This window comes from Bombina bombina, chromosome 4, assembly GCF_027579735.1.
Source record: "Bombina bombina isolate aBomBom1 chromosome 4, aBomBom1.pri, whole genome shotgun sequence".
NCBI classification, from domain to species: Eukaryota; Metazoa; Chordata; class Amphibia; order Anura; family Bombinatoridae; genus Bombina; species Bombina bombina.
In genome coordinates, this window is record NC_069502.1 from 623,877,119 (window position 1) to 623,897,685 (window position 20,567).

General features: G+C 40.2%; 1 protein-coding gene across 1 annotated transcript in view; it reads right to left on the bottom strand.

Moving 5' to 3' along the window:
- Nucleotides 1-11,199: 11,199 nt before the first annotated feature.
- The window catches only part of ADAT2 (adenosine deaminase tRNA specific 2), a 69,498-nt gene continuing 60,130 nt past the window's right edge, over nucleotides 11,200-20,567 (bottom strand). Inside the window, exons 5-7 of the mRNA XM_053710642.1 lie at nucleotides 13,005-13,110; nucleotides 11,595-11,667; nucleotides 11,200-11,490 (exon numbers count right to left, since the gene is read on the bottom strand). Coding sequence (XP_053566617.1) covers nucleotides 11,459-11,490; nucleotides 11,595-11,667; nucleotides 13,005-13,110 — 211 coding nt within the window. The 3' untranslated portion in view covers nucleotides 11,200-11,458. The remainder of the gene's footprint in view (nucleotides 11,491-11,594; nucleotides 11,668-13,004; nucleotides 13,111-20,567) is intronic.

The window sequence follows — 20,567 nt, forward strand, 5'->3', positions numbered from 1 at the left end:
ATGTCCCTAATTAGCAGTTTCTTATCTTATCGCTTCTGCTTACGCCAAACAATGATTAGTTTGTTAAAACAATGACAGTGCTAAGCCCTGGTGTCTCCAGACTCAAGTCAGGATTAATTATTTCATATAAGGAGTGGTGTAAATCTGTTCTAATAACATTCAGACTCTGCTGATATGTTAATATTTTGGAAGACTGCAGCAAATTGGTGTAAGTGCAAGGTCTTTACTGTCCCTTTAATGCTTGCTATATGGGTAGGCATACACAATGACACTGGTTTATGGGTTAAAAAAAAAAGAATGCAGATGCATAAAACACTTTCCATTTCATTGCATATTAATAGTGAAAGCCAACCGAATCAGATGCAATAGAAAGTGATCTAGATTAACTGATAATTAAATAAACACAATGCTTAAAGGAGTATTTTGAAGAACTGCTCACACTATATAGTACATTATTTTCATATGATAACACAGGAACCGACATTTTTTTTTACCTACTTTGAAAGGTTAGCAAATTTGTGTCAATGAAATGAAAGTAGGCTATATCAAACAAGCTTTAATCTGATACACTAACTATTCTTTCCACTAAACTAACATATTAATCCATGGCCCTAGCCATTGTATTGAAAAAGAATATGGTTTAAGACAGATATGTGATTAAATGCAATGCCACTTTATTATGTACATTATATAGGAATTACCATTGTATGTGAAACAAATACAAGCCTATATCAATTTCAGATGAAGAAACCATGAATGAAAAACACATACTATGAATTTAGGAGAGGAATAATTGAACATAATAGTAGACAAAAACTGCAAGAGCTATTTACATTGTAAACATTACCAGTAATCACAAGGCGCTTGATAACTTCCGCTAAAAGTAGTTGAAGTTACATAACTAGTGAAACATGAAAGAGCATGACTCATTCAACACCTTGAGGTTTTGCCTTACACATGTCCTGAAGTCACATTCTATTGCTATTTGTGTGTGCAGCTGCAGTGACCTCTAGTGGCCTGTTATGCTAATGCTGTAATTATTTGAGAACCTTTGAAACGCAGAATGCAATTGCTAAAGAATTCAGATAAAAGAAAAACACACTTAATATTGTAATTTACCGTAGCCAATGAATAATTCAACGGTACCTGATTGTCTTGCAATTGTCTTTTTATAGACGTCCATAATAATGCTTCAGTTATCTCCTTAGACATGGGAATTGTGGAGCACAGGCTTCTCACTATGCTCATCCAATCAGTTTTTACAATCACAATGATGTGTGGTTGTTAGATCTAACCTCACTACTGTTATTTTTCCTACGAGGCAGCAAAAAGGAACGCTTCATGTATTACTTCCAAAACATTGTTTACTGTAAATTTACTCTTAAAGTAACACAAGTCCCAAAATGTTTCTTTCATGACTGAGATATAGCACTGGTTTCCAACCTGTCCTCAGACCTCCCTAACAGGCCAGATTTTGAGGATTTCTGAACTGGAACACAGGTGAAATAATCAGCTGATTAGTAAACATGGCTATTTTACCTGCTCTCATCCAAGGTAATCCTGAAAATCTGCACTGTTGGGGAGGTCTGAGGACAGGTTTGAAAACCAGTGAGATAGAGCATGTGATTTTAAACAACTTTCCAATTTATTGCTTCTCTTTTGATGAATAGCAAGTAATGCACTACTGGGAGCTAGCTGAACAAATTGGGTTAGTCAATGAAAAGAGGCATATATGTGCAGCTACCAATCAGCAGCTAGCTCCCAGTAGTGCACTGCCGCTCCTGAGCCTACCTAAGTATGCTTCTTAACAAAGGATACTAACAGAATGAAGCAAATTAGATAATGGATGTATATAGGAAAGCTGTTAAAAATCATATAAAGAAAATAAAATATGGTGTTTCACGTCCCATTTAAGGGTTATAGAAATGCTCTAATATGTTAGAGCATTTTATTATTACACTATTGCTTGTATATAACTATGTGTTTAACCCTGCAAAACAATTAATCATAGGAGTAGTAACGGACTACTGAGAGCCGGCTGAGCACGTCTAGTGACCCAATTACAAAAGACAAATAAATGTGTGCAGCCACCAAAGCTAGCTCCTAGTAGTGCTTTTCTGAGGATATGTAGATATGTTTTTAAACAAAGGATACCAAAAGAACAAATTATGTTCAATAACAGGAGTACATTTAATAGTCTTTAAATTACATTCTTTGAACCATGAAAGTTTAATTTTGACTTTGATGGTTTTTAAAGGGATTTTAAAATAAATATTAAATTATCCGTAACATAATAATATTTTAACTGCATTCTTGTAATTTATATCTGGAAAATATGCCTTGCCCATGTCCCCCATAGAGGCTGGAGTGCATGCTATAGGCTTAAAGGAACATGAAAGTCAAAATTAAAAATATATCACGGGTCAAATGCAGATGCAATTTTAAGAGACTTTTCAATTTACTTCTATTATGAAATGTACTTTGTTCTTTTGTTATCCTCTGTTATAAACATACTTAGGTAGGCTTAGGAGCAGGCTGATGATTGGTGGTTACACATATATGCCACCTGTCATTAGCTCACAGATGTGTTCAGCTGACTTTAACTATATACTCCTTTGCAGACATTAAATACCGTTATATGCAACAAACACATTAGAGCATATTCTATGCACTTATATACCCCTTCAAAAAAGGGTCATAATAGTAAAAAAATTACCTTCTCCAATTCATTAGATTCTGCACCACCGACGGTTAAAACCCTGCAGAGGGGTTAAACACACAGTAGTGCAGGGTCAATAGTCTTAAAATGATATGCCCTAAAAAATTAGAGCATGTATATTTTCGACTACTATGGCCCTTTAAGTGTGCTTCAACTATTTAGCCCTGAATAACAAAAACAGAATTTATGTTTACCTGATAAATTACTTTCTCCAACGGTGTGTCCGGTCCACGGCGTCATCCTTACTTGTGGGATATTCTCTTCCCCAACAGGAAATGGCAAAGAGCCCAGCAAAGCTGGTCACATGATCCCTCCTAGGCTCCGCCTTCCCCAGTCATTCGACCGACGTAAAGGAGGAATATTTGCATAGGAGAAACCATATGATACCGTGGTGACTGTAGTTAAAGAAAATAAATTATCAGACCTGATTAAAAAACCAGGGCGGGCCGTGGACCGGACACACCGTTGGAGAAAGTAATTTATCAGGTAAACATAAATTCTGTTTTCTCCAACATAGGTGTGTCCGGTCCACGGCGTCATCCTTACTTGTGGGAACCAATACCAAAGCTTTAGGACACGGATGAAGGGAGGGAGCAAATCAGGTCACCTAGATGGAAGGCACCACGGCTTGCAAAACCTTTCTCCCAAAAATAGCCTCAGAAGAAGCAAAAGTATCAAACTTGTAAAATTTAGTAAAAGTGTGCAGTGAAGACCAAGTCGCTGCCTTACATATCTGATCAACAGAAGCCTCGTTCTTGAAGGCCCATGTGGAAGCCACAGCCCTAGTGGAATGAGCTGTGATTCTTTCAGGAGGCTGCCGTCCGGCAGTCTCATAAGCCAATCTGATGATGCTTTTAATCCAAAAAGAGAGAGAGGTAGAAGTTGCTTTTTGACCTCTCCTTTTACCAGAATAAACAACAAACAAGGAAGATGTTTGTCTAAAATCCTTTGTAGCATCTAAATAGAATTTTAGAGCACGAACAACATCCAAATTGTGCAACAAACGTTCCTTCTTTGAAACTGGATTCGGACACAAAGAAGGCACGACTATCTCCTGGTTAATGTTTTTGTTAGAAACAACTTTCGGAAGAAAACCAGGTTTAGTACGTAAAACCACCTTATCTGCATGGAACACCAGATAAGGAGGAGAACACTGCAGAGCAGATAATTCTGAAACTCTTCTAGCAGAAGAAATTGCAACCAAAAACAAAACTTTCCAAGATAATAACTTAATATCAACGGAATGTAAGGGTTCAAACGGAACCCCCTGAAGAACTGAAAGAACTAAATTGAGACTCCAAGGAGGAGTCAAGGGTTTGTAAACAGGCTTGATTCTAACCAGAGCCTGAACAAAGGCTTGAACATCTGGCACAGCTGCCAGCTTTTTGTGAAGTAACACAGACAAGGCAGAAATCTGTCCCTTCAAGGAACTAGCAGATAATCCTTTCTCCAAACCTTCTTGAAGAAAGGATAGAATCTTAGGAATTTTTACCTTGTCCCAAGGGAATCCTTTAGATTCACACCAACAGATATATTTTTTCAATATTTTGTGGTAAATTTTTCTAGTTACAGGCTTTCTGGCCTGAACAAGAGTATCAATGACAGAATCTGAGAACCCTCGCTTTGATAAGATCAAGCGTTCAATCTCCAAGCAGTCAGTTGGAGTGAGACCAGATTCGGATGTTCGAACGGACCTTGAACAAGAAGGTCTCGTCTCAAAGGTAGCTTCCATGGTGGAGCCGATGACATATTCACCAGGTCTGCATACCAAGTCCTGCGTGGCCACGCAGGAGCTATCAAGATCACCGATGCTCTCTCCTGATTGATCCTGGCTACCAGCCTGGGGATGAGAGGAAACGGCGGGAATACATAAGCTAGTTTGAAGGTCCAAGGTGCTACTAGTGCATCTACTAGAGTCGCCTTGGGATCCCTGGATCTGGACCCGTAGCAAGGAACCTTGAAGTTCTGACGAGAGGCCATCAGATCCATGTCTGGAATGCCCCACAATTGAGTAATTTGGGCAAAGATTTCCGGATGGAGTTCCCACTCCCCCGGATGAAATGTCTGACGACTCAGAAAATCCGCTTCCCAATTTTCCACTCCTGGGATGTGGATTGCAGACAAGTGGCAGGAGTGAGTCTCCGCCCATTGAATGATTTTGGTCACTTCTTCCATCGCCAGGGAACTCCTTGTTCCCCCCTGATGGTTGATGTACGCAACAGTCGTCATGTTGTCTGATTGAAACCGTATGAACTTGGCCTTTGCTAGCTGAGGCCAAGCCTTGAGAGCATTGAGTATCGCTCTCAGTTCCAGAATATTTATCGGTAGAAGAGATTCTTCCCGAGACCAAAGACCCTGAGCTTTCAGGGGTCCCCAGACCGCGCCCCAGCCCACCAGACTGGCGTCGGTCGTGACAATGACCCACTCTGGTCTGCGGAAGCTCATCCCCTGTGACAGGTTGTCCAGGGACAGCCACCAACGGAGTGAATCTCTGGTCCTCTGATTTACTTGTATCGTCGGAGACAAGTCTGTATAGTCCCCATTCCACTGACTGAGCATGCACAGTTGTAATGGTCTTAGATGAATTCGCGCAAAAGGAACTATGTCCATTGCTGCTACCATCAAACCTATTACTTCCATGCACTGCGCTATGGAAGGAAGAGGAACAGAATGAAGTATTTGACAAGAGTTTAGAAGTTTTGATTTTCTGGCCTCTGTCAGAAAAATCCTCATTTCTAAGGAGTCTATTATTGTTCCCAAGAAGGGAACCCTTGTTGACGGAGATAGAGAACTTTTTTCTACGTTCACTTTCCACCCGTGAGATCTGAGAAAGGCCAGGACAATGTCCGTGTGAGCCTTTGCTTGAGGAAGGAACGACGCTTGAATCAGAATGTCGTCCAAGTAAGGTACTACTGCAATGCCCCTTGGTCTTAGCACCGCTAGAAGGGACCCTAGTACCTTTGTGAAAATCCTTGGAGCAGTGGCTAATCCGAACGGAAGTGCCACAAACTGGTAATGCTTGTCCAGGAATGCGAACCTTAGGAACCGATGATGTTCCTTGTGGATAGGAATATGTAGATACGCATCCTTTAAATCCACCGTGGTCATGAATTGACCTTCCTGGATGGAAGGAAGAATTGTTCGAATGGTTTCCATTTTGAACGATGGAACCTTGAGAAACTTGTTTAGGATCTTGAGATCTAAGATTGGTCTGAATGTTCCCTCTTTTTTGGGAACTACGAACAGATTGGAGTAGAACCCCATCCCTTGTTCTCCTAATGGAACAGGATGAATCACTCCCATTTTTAACAGGTCTTCTACACAATGTAAGAATGCCTGTTTTTTTATGTGGTCTGAAGACAATTGAGACCTGTGGAACCTCCCCCTTGGGGGAAGCCCCTTGAATTCCAGAAGATAACCTTGGGAGACTATTTCTAGTGCCCAAGGATCCAGAACATCTCTTGCCCAAGCCTGAGCGAAGAGAGAGAGTCTGCCCCCCACCAGATCCGGTCCCGGATCGGGGGCCAACATCTCATGCTGTCTTGGTAGCAGTGGCAGGTTTCTTGGCCTGCTTTCCTTTGTTCCAGCCTTGCATTGGTCTCCAGGCTGGCTTGGCTTGAGAAGTATTACCCTCTTGCTTAGAGGACGTAGCACTTGGGGCTGGTCCGTTTCTGCGAAAGGGACGAAAATTAGGTTTATTTTTGGCCTTGAAAGACCTATCCTGAGGAAGGGCGTGGCCCTTGCCCCCAGTGATATCAGAGATAATCTCTTTCAAGTCAGGGCCAAACAGCGTTTTCCCCTTGAAAGGAATGTTAAGCAATTTGTTCTTGGAAGACGCATCCGCTGACCAAGATTTTAACCAAAGCGCTCTGCGCGCCACAATAGCAAAACCAGAATTTTTCGCCGCTAACCTAGCCAATTGCAAAGTGGCGTCTAGGATGAAAGAATTAGCCAATTTGAGAGCATGAATTCTGTCCATAATCTCCTCATAAGAAGAAGAATTATTATTGAGCGCCTTTTCTAGCTCATCGAACCAGAAACACGCGGCTGTAGTGACAGGAACAATGCATGAAATTGGTTGTAGAAGGTAACCTTGCTGAACAAACATCTTTTTAAGCAAACCTTCTAATTTTTTATCCATAGGATCTTTGAAAGCACAACTATCTTCTATGGGTATAGTGGTGCGTTTGTTTAGAGTAGAAACCGCCCCCTCGACCTTGGGGACTGTCTGCCATAAGTCCTTTCTGGGGTCGACCATAGGAAACAATTTTTTAAATATGGGGGGAGGGACGAAAGGTATACCGGGCCTTTCCCATTCTTTATTTACAATGTCCGCCACCCGCTTGGGTATAGGAAACGCTTCGGGGGGCCCCGGGACCTCTAGGAACTTGTCCATTTTACATAGTTTCTCTGGAATGACCAAATTCTCACAATCATCCAGAGTGGATAACACCTCCTTAAGCAGAGCGCGGAGATGTTCCAATTTAAATTTAAATGTAATCACATCAGGTTCAGCTTGTTGAGAAATTTTCCCTGAATCTGAAATTTCTCCCTCAGACAAAACCTCCCTGGCCCCCTCAGACTGGTGTAGGGGCCCTTCGGAACCAATATCATCAGCGTCCTCATGCTCTTCAGTATTTTCTAAAACAGAGCAGTTGCGCTTTCGCTGATAAGTGGGCATTTTGGCTAAAATGTTTTTGATAGAATTATCCATTACAGCCGTTAATTGTTGCATAGTAAGGAGTATTGGCGCGCTAGATGTACTAGGGGCCTCCTGTGTGGGCAAGACTGGTGTAGACGAAGGAGGGGATGATGCAGTACCATGCTTACTCCCCTCACTTGAGGAATCATCTTGGGCATCATTTTCTCTAAATTTTGTGTCACATAAATCACATCTATTTAAATGAGAAGGAACCTTGGCTTCCCCACATTCAGAACACAGTCTATCTGGTAGTTCAGACATGTTAAACAGGCAAAAACTTGATAACAAAGTACAAAAAACGTTTTAAAATAAACCGTTACTGTCACTTTAAATTTTAAACTGAACACACTTTATTACTGCAATTGCGAAAAAGTATGAAGGAATTGTCCAAAATTCACCAAAATTTCACCACAGTGTCTTAAATCCTTAAAAGTATTGCACACCAAATTTGGAAGCTTTAACCCTTAAAATAACGGAACCGGAGCCGTTTTTATATTTAACCCCTTTACAGTCCCTGGTATCTGCTTTGCTGAGACCCAACCAAGCCCAAAGGGGAATACGATACCAAATGACGCCTTCAGAAAGTCTTTTCTATGTATCAGAGCTCCTCACACATGCATCTGCATGTCATGCTTCTCAAAAACAAGTGCGCAATACAGGCGCGAAAATGAGACTCTGCCTATGATTAGGGAAAGCCCCTAGAGAATAAGGTGTCCAATACAGTGCCTGCCGGTTATTTTACATAATTCCCAAGATTAAAATAATTCCTCAAGGCTATGGAGTATAAAATATGTTTATATATAAATCGATTTAGCCCAGAAAATGTCTACAGTCTTAAAAAGCCCTTGTGAAGCCCTTTTTTTCTTTCTGTAATAAAAATGGCTTACCGGATCCCATAGGGAAAATTACAGCTTCCAGCATTACATCGTCTTGTTAGAATGTGTCATACCTCAAGCAGCAAAAGTCTGCTCACTGTTCCCCCAACTGAAGTTAATTCCTCTCAACAGTCCTGTGTGGAAACAGCCATCGATTTTAGTAACGGTTGCTAAAATCATTCTCCTCTTACAAACAGAAATCTTCATCTCTTTTCTGTTTCAGAGTAAATAGTACATACCAGCACTATTTTAAAATAACAAACTCTTGATTGAATAATAAAAACTACAGTTAAACACTAAAAAACTCTAAGCCATCTCCGTGGAGATGTTGCCTGTACAACGGCAAAGAGAATGACTGGGGAAGGCGGAGTCTAGGAGGGATCATGTGACCAGCTTTGCTGGGCTCTTTGCCATTTCCTGTTGGGGAAGAGAATATCCCACAAGTAAGGATGACGCCGTGGACCGGACACACCTATGTTGGAGAAAGATTGTGGCCCACTCTGTGGCCCTCTCTGCATCGGCCAGCGATGGTGCCGATCTTTGAAATGCGTGGGAGGACTTGGAGGGAGTTGGGTGGGCGGCCCATCGCTGGAGGAGGCGGTAGGAGGGCGGAAAGCTGGTCTGAAGGGGAGATGAAGGGGGGCTGGAGCGGGTGGGACCGCTAGGCCACGCTACAACGATCACGGCAATGGGAAGGTTTGACCGATAGTGTTCATCTTTTGAAATTATTGAAATAGCGAACATTCTGTATTGCATTAAGAATTTTAACAAATCAACTCTTCATATGACATCACCTGGAAGAAGCTCCCGGCTGCAATTTGAAAGGAGCGAAACACGTTTAAGGACGCGTAGGTGTGCAGCTCTTATTCCGTGGGTCCCCTTACTGGCTCCGGATCCATAATTGCTGACCGTGTTGAAGTGGAGTGAGCCGTGATACCTTGAAACACCAGATATAAAGAGAAGGAACAGGTATTTCATCCTAGACCGGTGGAGTTGGTTATGTGCTGACGGCCGTCTGACCGGTGGAGTTGGCGTTGCTAACAGCAGTCTGCCTGACATTATCCTGTTGGTCTCCCTTGGGGTTCATGTGGACACTTTCTGTCTGGTCTATACAAATGGAGCTTATATTTTGAGTATTCACTTGCTTGCTTTGAGTGCTAAATGCTACTAACATCCAGCTTGCTTGCTGAACTTTAATTATTATGGTGCACCATACGAAACTCTCTAAGCCGGCTTGTTTTGCTCTTTTGTGAGGGGCCCATTTGTTTTGTTTGTCTGTCTTGATGTTTTTGTTTATATGCATGTTCCAATTTTTATATTCATGATTACATAAAGTATATTTTTTGCATTTATCAAACTGTCCCTGTGAATAATTTTAGATAGTTGATGTGCTATACCCCTGGTCTTTTGGATGTCCCTTATTTTGGTCCATCCACTTTTCCATATACAATTTCTATATATAAATCTTCTCCAGGCAGCACCTTACTAATATCTTGTATATTATTGAATAGCATTAATAGATGAGCAAACTTCCCCCTTTTTTCGTTCTTTGGATATTCAGGGATTCCTGACAGATATCAGTGTTACAAATCACTAATTTTGAGAAGAAAAAAAAATGGTTTGGAAATAGCAAAGTGCTACTTGTGCTTATTGCCCTATAATTTGCAAAAAAAACTAAGAATATGTAAACATTGGGTATTTCTAAACTCAGGACAAAATTTAGAAACTATTTAGCATTGGTGTTTTTTGGTGGTTGTAGATGTGAAAACCGATTTTGGGGGTCAAAGTTAGAAAAAGTGTGTTTTTTTAATTTCTTCATCATATTTTATAATTTTTTTATAGTAAATTATATGATATGATGAAAATAATGGTATCTTTAGAAAGTCCATTTAGTGACGAGAAAAACGGTATATAATATGTGTGGGTACAGTAAATGAGTAAGAGGAAAATTACAGCTAAACACAAGCACAGCAGAAATGTAAAAATAGACCTGGTCCCAAACGGTAAGAAAATTGAAAAATGGTTTGGTCACTAAGGGGTTAACTGAATAGTATATACAATTATTCTTCAAAACATAGCTGGACACCATGTGGTACAGGCAATGATTGGATGAAGCTGGAGTCATCATCACACAGCTCAAAGAAGTATGCGATGCAGGGGAAGGAACGGCGCAATGTTTACCATCACTAGATGGTAAATATTTTATAAATAAAGCGTCTTGATAAAATTTAATAAATGAAAGGGACACTGAACCCAAATTTTTTCTTTCATGATTTAGAGCATGCAATTTTAAGCAACTTTCTAATTTACTCCTATTATCAATTTTTATTTGTTCTCTTGCTATCTTTATTTGAAAAATATTTTTTGGGGTTCAGGACTCTAGACAGCACTTTTTATTGGTGGGTGAATTTATCCACCAATCAGCAAGAACAACCCAGGTTGTTCACCAAAAATGGGCCGACATTTAAACTTACATTTTTGCATTTCAAATAAAGATTCCAAGAGAATGAAGAAAATTTGATAATAGGAGTAAATTAGAAAGTTGCTTAAAATTAAATGCTCTATCCGAATAATGAAAGAAAAAAATTTGGGTTCAGTGTCCCTTTAAGCTTCAGCCTGTTTAGGAAGATTGGAACAAGCACCATTTTCAGAGGTATTTTACAGCAAATTAAATAATGAATGTATGTTAAAAAAAATAAATCTTCATTAACAAATACATTTAAGGGGTTAAATTTTGGGTATGCAAGATTGTTTGACCCAGATATATGATAAAATGTTATTGCTTAGACTTTTCCACATGCTCATTTACATTTAGTTTCCGATTGGCTACAGCAAAGAATATCAAGAAAACATCCCAGAACTGCTCTGGACTATCAAAACCCTACAAATTTGGATTGAACACATTTAATTTGCATAGAGGTTAGTGTTTAATAGCTGATGTATACTACGCAAAAACAAATAGACTTAAATGTCCTTAAACAAGTATTTTTAGAGCAGTTGTGAATATTACATTAATCCCAGGTAACAATATATAATGATGTGTTTATATATATTTCTATAAATAATGCTCTGTAACCTTTTCATTCAAGATATGAATATGTATTAATGAGATTTTGCTGACAGATACGTTTTTTATTAGATTAGTGTCTTCTTTAAAATGAGTCATTCTTTTTTGCGAACTTTTGATCTTGGTGCTATAAAATAAGAACAAGACAATATAATCATTATTAGAAGGTAATCATGATTGTATTTCATGTATTAAAAACTGGAAATATATATAGTAAGAAAAACAACTAACCATTTGGGTTCTCCTGCTTGTAAAAATCTTTTAGCATTTCTACTGCTTTATCTGCCTGGAATCCTGCAATGCACTGTTAAAAGAGAAATTCTATTTTAAATAATAATAATGGTACTGTAGAAAAATCTGAAACATAACTCATTAAAGATTGCATGACTATTTATTCAATGTGGTAGTTTTCTGGGAACCCTCAGTAACTGGAAATGCTGAAAGTTTCTTTAAAACTGTCCTTTAACATTGAAAACGATGAATGCCTGTTATACTTATAATATTGTAACCGCACTGTAACAAATGTGTTAATATAGAACACATTTGTTACAGTGTGGACGCAATATTATAAGTATAACGCGTTCAGAACAGTGAGAACTTTTATCGGAAAGTTGCTGCTTCTTTGAAATATTAATATCAAGAACACAACATCCTAAGTATAGAACTTTTCAGTATACGTAGGTATACCACGGGCAAAATCAGCTACTTCAAATGCCAAAATAAAGGTATATTAGGTATTTGTAAACTATTTTATACACTCCAGCAGGTAAAATAAATAATTTGGAACAAATTAAAGGGGAGAAAATATAGTATACACTGTCCCTTTAAATCCTCTAAATCTATGGAATGAGTCACAGTAAATCAAGCATAAAAAGGGTGCCACATAGCATAATACTGTCACAGACAAAACTGTGTGTAAATAAGATTAGAGTCCTTTATTGTCATTGTACAAAATATAAAAACAAAGACAACGAAATGTAACCCATACATAACAAAATGTACTATAAGATGGTAAATACGAATGAGTAGAATAAACTTTGAGATGTGCTATAAGTGAAATATGTGCAACAGTGCAAAATAATCTTTCTGGCACAGAAAAAGTGCTGATTATAAAGGGAAAAAGTAATAACCCACAAGAAAAAAAAAAAGTAAAATACATAAATTTAGTGCAATAAGTATGTGATATATAGTATATAATAATGTGAGAATCCTCAGAAGTGTACAATATACATGTAATGAATGCAGAGAAAAACAAAAAGTCAATGAAAAGGTGTATTGTAATATAAATAGCAAACAGTAAGTAAGTAGCAAATAGTTGATATTGAAAGGAAAAGTCTTTAGGGGAACAATAATAAACCTGGGGGAGTGGCTTGTGCTTTTTGTCATGAAGAGGAAAGGCACCATTGTCACCAGTGACTCTGCTTATTATCACTTCTAAATTCAAACTAAATAAAAGTTTCATTTATTTCTCGTTAGCATCGGCCAGTAACGTCTTAAAGAGACTGGACATTGATATTTTAACTTGGATACTGGTGAAAAAAGACAGTTTTAAAATGTTCTAAAAATAATAAGGTCTGTATTGCTTTCTTTGTTTATTATATAAAATATAATCTATTTGCTACAAGCACCATATATCTGTACCTTAAACTGTGTTCCTGTATCTGGAATGTCATCATTTGCTATATTGAGAACTGATCCACAGCCTCCAAATCGTTCATTCCGACAGCCATACACCACCAGAGGGATTCATGAGCAGCTGTTAAGGGTGAATATTTTTAAAAATGTAAACGTATGCCAGTTTTGTTAACCAGTTAGAATCCAGAATGAAATTATTTGCTGCAGATTCTGGAAGTTTTAAACTTGTTAAATTTAATGCTATTTGCTTTGAAATTAAAGGGGCATTAAACACTAAATAAATGTTAGACCTAATAATGTTCAAAGCAGATTAGCCTGAGAATAATATGTAGATTTTTTTAAATTATTAGTTGTTTAAATATTAATGAAATAAGTGTAAAAAGTTTAAGTCTGCATGAAGTAATGGCAGTGGCACATCATGTTGAAACCTAGGTTCTCCTTATTTCATCTCCACTGCTGAAGCCAATTAAGGACAGATATAAATGAGTTACTTGAGTGAGCAAACAATGGTTCTGTGGAATATAGCAGTATTAGGCTTGTGGTGTCTAGCGCCTACACTTTTCATTCTCATGGGCTTGGAAAACCCACAATTTTTACATGAAAGAGGAACAAAATAAATAATTATACAACAAAGTTGTTTTTTTTCTACACATAATTAAAGGAACATGAAACCCAATCTTTTCTGTCATGATTCAGATAGCAGCCTGGGGCGTGAGGCTGATCGTTGCTATCAGTGTATTTTTTTTTATGGATTTGTGTGTTTTGTAAACCCAATTTTTCAATAAAGGATTCTTTTTATGCACAGACTCGTCCAGATAATCGTTTGTACATATGCAGATTTGCTATTTAAATTCTAGCACAGCCTAGTCTACCATCTCTAACCATATACAGCACCATCCAATCAGAAGAGCCACTATTCCACCTGACCAGAACCGTCACACAGACGTTACGTCCGAAGGGCACGTGTACCTTGGAGTAAGCTGACAGGATGTAATGATGAAGGAGAGTGAGCGATCACCGTGGACTAGTATGACAGCATAAGACAGAACGGGGGAGTTGTAGCTTTCCTGTTGCTGTCTGTGAACGTTATTTGTATGCCTTCTGGCTACTTGTGGTGATGCTTGCATCTTTATATACTACTGTGCGAGTTAGTGACAGACTTTGGGTACTGAATATGGTGGAGAATATGAATGAATTGTTGTATTGAAAAGTGTTTGGAGAGAAATTGGAGCAACATACATTGGAATGGCAATTAGAATCTAATATGAATTAGAGACAAATTTAGGTATTTAAAATAAAATACATTTTTTACAAGGATACCCTTTTGAAGTATATGATTCAGGCAGGGCATACAATTTTAAACAACTTCACAATTTACTTCAGCCTGTTTGTATCCTTTGCTAAAGTAGTAGTAATGCACTACTGGGATCTAGCTCAGCCAATGACAATATGTGCAGCTACCAAACAGCAGCTAACTCCCAGTAGTGCATTGCTGTTGCCGAGTCTACCTAGACATGCTTTTCAACAAAGGATACCAAGAGAATGAAGCAAATTACATAATGTAAGTAAAATGGAAAGTTTTTTTTTAATTGTATGCACGATCTGAATCTTGATGTAAAATTTTGGGTTTTATTTCCATTTAAATATTTTGAGCCAGATTACAAGTGGAGTGCAAACGTTTGTGAGCAAGCGATATTATGTTTTCACGATTGTTTGCATGCAGATTAAATTGCACAGGTATTACATGTTGAAAGTAAAAGCGATCGCTTGTGCGCAATTCGATCTAACGTTCGTCGGGTTACCGCGTCCTCAGTGGTCTGGTCAAAGGGACAATCAAAGGGACAGTCTAGTCAAAATTAAACTTACATGATTCAGATAGGACATAGAATTTTAAACAACTTTCCAATTTACTTTTATCATCAAATTTGCTTTATTCTTTTGGCATTCTTTGTGGAAAGCTAAACCTAAGCAGGAAGGCAGGCTCATATGCTAATTTCTAAGTCGTTGAACTGCCTCTTTGCTCAGTGCATTTTGACAGTTTTTTACAATTAGACACTGTCAGTTCATGTGTGTCATATAGATAACATTGTGCTTGCTCACATAGAGTTATTTAAGAGTCTGCACTGATTGGCTAAAATGCAAGTCTGTCAAAAGAACTGAGATAAGGGAGCAGTCTGCAGAGGCTTAAGTGTATTAATATAACAGTGCTGGTTATGCAAAAATGGGGAATCCTATACTATAAAAGGCCAAGTGTGTTTGTACGAAGCTGTAGAGACTGCGCGCAAGGACAAACACACCTGGCCTTCTGAACTGCAGACTCAGAGTGACTGAGTAGCGTGCCGGGCAGGGCATGGACGTGAAATGGGCAGGGCCGGCCCGTGAAAGGCCGTGCAGAGAGCTCAAAAGAGGGGAGAGAGGGGGTAGGGAAAACATGAGAAATGGGAGAGAGAGAGATCAAGAGGGGAGATAGAGAGAACAAAAGAGAGGGAGAGAGACAGCAAAAAAGAGAGGGGGAGGGAGAGCAAAAGAAAGGGGAGAGATCAAAAGAGGGGAGATAGAGAGAGCAAAAGAGAGGGGGGAGGGAGAACAAAAGAAAGGGGAGAGAGAGCGCAAAATAGGGGGGAGAGAGCAAAAGAGAGGGGAGAGAGAGAGCAAAAGAAAGGGGGGAGAGAGAGAGCAAAAGAGGGGGGGAGAGAGCAAAAGAGAGGGGAGAGAGCAAAAGAGAGGGGAGAGAGCAAAAGAGAGGGGAGAGAGAGAGCAAAAAAGAGAGGGGGAAGCAAAAAAGAGAGGGGGAGAGAGAGAGAGCAAAAAAGAGAGTGGGAAGCAAAAAAGAGAGGGAGAGAGAGAGAGCGAGAGAGCATAAGAGAGGGGGGAGAGAAAGAGCAAAATGAGATGGGGAGAGAGAGCAAAAGAGAGGGGGAAAGAGAGCAAAAGAAAGGGGAGAGAGAGAGAGACAGCAAAAGAGAGGGGGAAAGAGAGCAAAAGAAAGGGGAGAGAGAGAGACAGAAAAAGAGAGGAGGGAAAGAGAGCAAAATAAAGAGGAGAGAGAGAGAAAAATAGGGGGAATGGAGACAGCAAAAGAGAGGGGGAGAGACAGCAAAATAGAGGGGGGGAGAGAGTAAAAGAGAGGGGGGAGAGAGTAAAAGAAAGGGAGAGAGAGAGAGTAAAAGAAAGAGGGAGAGAGAGCGCAAAAGAGAGGGGTAGAGAGAGCGCAAAAGAGAGGGGGGAGAGCGCAAAAGAGAGGGGGGAGAGCGCAAAGAGAGGGGGAGAGAGCGCGCAAAAGAGGGAGGAAAAGAGAGGGGGGAGAGGGAGGAAAAGAGAGGGGGGAGAGCGAGAGAAAAAGAGAGGGGTAGAGAGAGAGCAGAAGAGAAGGGGGATAGAGAGAGAGAGCGCAAGGGGTGGAACCGCTGTACTGCAAAAATTGGCCCGTGTACACGGGCTTTAGGACTAGTATGTAATAAAGGGATTATCTATATTTTTAAACAATAACAATTCTGGAGTAGACTGTCCCTTTTACTTTCACAAAACAAAAAAGTGTCACAAAGTACAGTTACACTCATAACAACACCAACTAATAAAAATTATTTTTTTTAAAATTGCACCAAAAAAACAAAAACAAATTATGCTTACCTGATAATTTAATTTCCATCTGTGGGAGGAGAGTCCACTGCTTCATTCATTACTTGTGAGAATTAAGAACCTGGCCACCAGGAGGAGGCAAAGACACCCCAGCCAAAGGCTTAAATACCTCCCCCACTCCCCTCATCCCCCAGTCATTCTGCCAAGGGAACAAGGAACAGTAGGAGAAATATCAGGGTATAAATGGTGCCAGAAGAAATAAATTTAATTTAGGTCTGCCCACTGGAGAAACGGGCGGGAGCAGTGGACTCTCCTCCCACAGATGGAAATTAAATTATCAGGTAAGCATAATTTATGTTTTCCATCTTAATGGGAGGAGAGTCCACTGCTTAATTTATTACTTGTGGTAACAAATACCCAAGCTCTAGAGGACACTGAATAAAAAAAAAAACGGGACCGTAAAAGGAGGCGGACCCTAAACCGAGTGCACCACAGCCTGCAGAACCTGTCTCCCAAAAGCTGCTTCCGCCGAAGCAAAAACATCAAGTATGTAAAGAAGACCAAGTCGCTGCCTTACAAATCTGCTCCATAGAAGCCTCATCTTAAAGGCCCAAGAAGTGGCCACAGCCCTAGTTGAGTGAACCGTAATCCTCTGAGGAGGCTTATGTCCCGCTGTCTCATAGGCCAGACTGATAATACTTCTCAGCCAAAAAGACAGTGAAGTGGAAGAGGCCCTCTGCCCCCCTGCGCTTCCCTGAATACACAACAGATAAAAAGACTAAGACTGTCTGAATACTTTCGTAAACCCTGAAGATAAAACTTCAAGGCCTGAACCACGTCCAAATTATGAAGCAACCTTTCCTTTGACGAAGAAGGGTTAGGACACAAGGAAGTAACTACTATTTCGTGATTGATGTTACGATACGATTCGACACGACCTTGGCAAGAAAACCCAATCCAGTGCTAAGAACAGCCTTACCAGCGTAAAAAAACAGGTAAGGAGGCTCACATTGCAAGGCCGCTAACTCAGAGACTCTGCAAGCCGATGCAATAGCCAGTAGGAATAGGACTTTCCAGAAAAAAAGTTTATTGTCAAGAGCATGCATAGGCTCAAACAGAGCCCTCTACAAAATCTTAAGAACCAAATTTAAACTCCAAGGAGGAGCAAAATTTCGAAAGACAGGTCTGATCCTAGACAGAGCCTATACAAAGGACTTAATATCAGGAAGCTCCGCTAGCTTCTTGTGTAACAGTACAGATAAAGCCGAAATCTGACCCTTTAAGGAACTGGCAGCAAGACCCTTATACAGTCCATCCTGGAGAAAGGCCAGAATCCTGGATAACCTAACCTTGTGCCAGGGATATCCACGTTCCTCACACCAGGACAAGTAGGTCCTCCACACCTTATGATAGATGCACCGTACGACCGGCTTCCTGGCCTGAATGAGAGTATCAATCACTCTCTCAGAAAATCCTCTCTTGGCTAAGACTAGGCGTTCAATCCCCACGCAGTCAGCCTCAGATAATTGAGATTTTGGTATAGAAAAGGACCCTGAACCAGCAGATCTCTGTGACAGGGTAACCTCCATGGAGGAGATGATGACATCCCCACCAGATCCGCAAACCACGTCCTCCGCGGCCACGACGGAGCAATCAAAAAAGCCGAAGCTTGCTCTTGCTTGATGAGGGCCACTACACGAGGTAGAATAGGCAATGGTGGAAAAATTTGAAGTAGGTTGAACTCCCAGCTGTGTAATTCACCTGTACACTAGCACACCTGCGTGGTGAGAGAACGCTGTTCCATCACTCCCCACTCGCAGCTACTTGCCCTGGAGAGCTTGCCAGGATTGTGTGTAGCGTTGTGCGAGGCTGCTGCCCGCCGGAGTTTTGAAGTTCACCGTAGCCATTTAGGCTGGTAAATCTTTTGCTGAGTTTTTTTAAACATTCCCCGGGGTCTGACCCCGCAAGCTGCCACAAAGGAATGTCTTCTTATTCATATTAATCTGCAGTTGGAGCCGGAGGAAGCTGCATGAGCTGGAGGTAGCTGTGCGAGCTCGAAGGTGGTAATTCAATTATCAAGCAAAGAGCCTATGTGATAGGCTGAATTCTGTCGTTATATAACCCAAGTCCGGACGCTGCTGTAATAAACGAGACCGGAGCCCCATGTCAGCTCTTGTTTACCGCACTGGGGACCTGATCAGAATATCCGGCATACCTGGCCCTTACACCTAAGAAACACGCTGCTGGAGACTTACCGGTAAGACCGGGATTCCACCTGGCCGCCTAGTTGGCTGGGGGTGTGGCGGTTTCTGCTGAGGAGTCGGCGTAGATGCTGAAAGGGACTCCGCTGAGAAGAGGGCGGCAGCTAAGGTAAACAGACCGGAACCGAAACGCTTGACCGGTTCCTGCAGTGTATTCTGAGTACTGGGCGGGATCAGTGAGAGTGGTACGCTCAGAGGTAGCAGCAGCTATCGGTGCAAGAAATCAGCTCCCAGGTACCATCTGTGTTGTCACCCTTGCTCAAGGCTCTTGATGCAATTTGAGTGATTACCGTGCTGAGCTATGGTCTGACCCGAGAAGGGATGGCTGGTGAATATTCATTTACCTACTAATTTTGTTTTGGATAATTGAAGCCCTGTCTAAATCTGACTGTTCTACTTGGGACAATAGAAGAAAAAAAGATGTCAAGATAAACTGACTTGTTGTTCTTTATTGGACAGCGTTTTCAGCCATCATTTAGTGTACACCTAAGAGCAGCTGTTTAGAATTTTGCACTTGCCATTTTTTTAAGTAACCTGTCCTTGGGCTGTATAGTTTAAAAATGATGGTAGCTGTATATAACCTAATGTAAATATAGGGGGATCCTTTGCCTGGCCTCCGCTTTTGGAGCTACTGATTTAGATTGGTTAAAGGTATTGTTTTATTGTGAATGCATTAGCTTTAGAGTAACAGAGCTTAAGGAACTGCTGTCTAATTGAAATGTTAGTAATGTTGCATTTCTTTTTGTATGAGTCTTAGCTAGCTGTGGGGTCTGATTCTAGCAGGGTAACAGGAGGGTGCCCTGCCCTTATATTGGGCTTATCCTTGTGAGGAGGTAATAGAACACAAATTACTTTACCCAACAGGTATTTTTGTTTGTAGCACTGCTATATCTAATCACGGCACGTTCTCTCCCCAAGAAGGAGAGTTATTGAAGGGACTTTTACTGTCCTAATACACTTCTAGACTAATTTATGATCAAGTATTTCATTTTGTTTTGTTTTCACATTTCACTTTGTTTTGTATTTCTCCTAGGATAGGAGATTTAGGAGATCTTGTTACATGGTTTTTGTATATATACATTTAAAACACAATTAAGTAGATAGATTCATTTTCTTTTTTTTCTTATTAATCTTTGCATAGCTAGTTCACTTTTTCCTTTTTTTTTTACTTTGATCACACTATACACCATATTTTTCCTTTATGGAAAGATTTATCACACAAGCTAAGGCTTCTTCACCCAAAATGCCTGTTAGAGGTAAAGACAAAAAAATGAAGCAGGCTGACCCTAGCCTAAATAGTTCTAATGAGACACTGTCTATTAACTGTGACACTCAGTTGCTAATCACCCATTTAACAGATTTGTTTAACCCACAGTTTGAGATTATTAAAACCGAATTAGGTTCAATCTCAGAAGTAATAGCTAATCTTTCTACAGAAGTTAAACAATTTTCAAAAAGAATGCAAGAGGTTGAGAACAGAGTCTCTGAAGTGGAAGATCAAGTTAATGTACAGGATTCAGTCATAAATAAACAGGAGTCTAAAATTATCAAATTGCAATTGCGTCTGGACGATCTGGAAGATCGTTCCAGACGCAATAATATCCGAATAATCGGTCTCCCTGAAACTTCGGAATTTGGGGACCTTCTCCAATTTACATCATTTGTATTTCCCCAGGCATTAGTTTTTCCCCAACATCAGCTTCCAATCGCTATAGAGAGAGCGCATAGA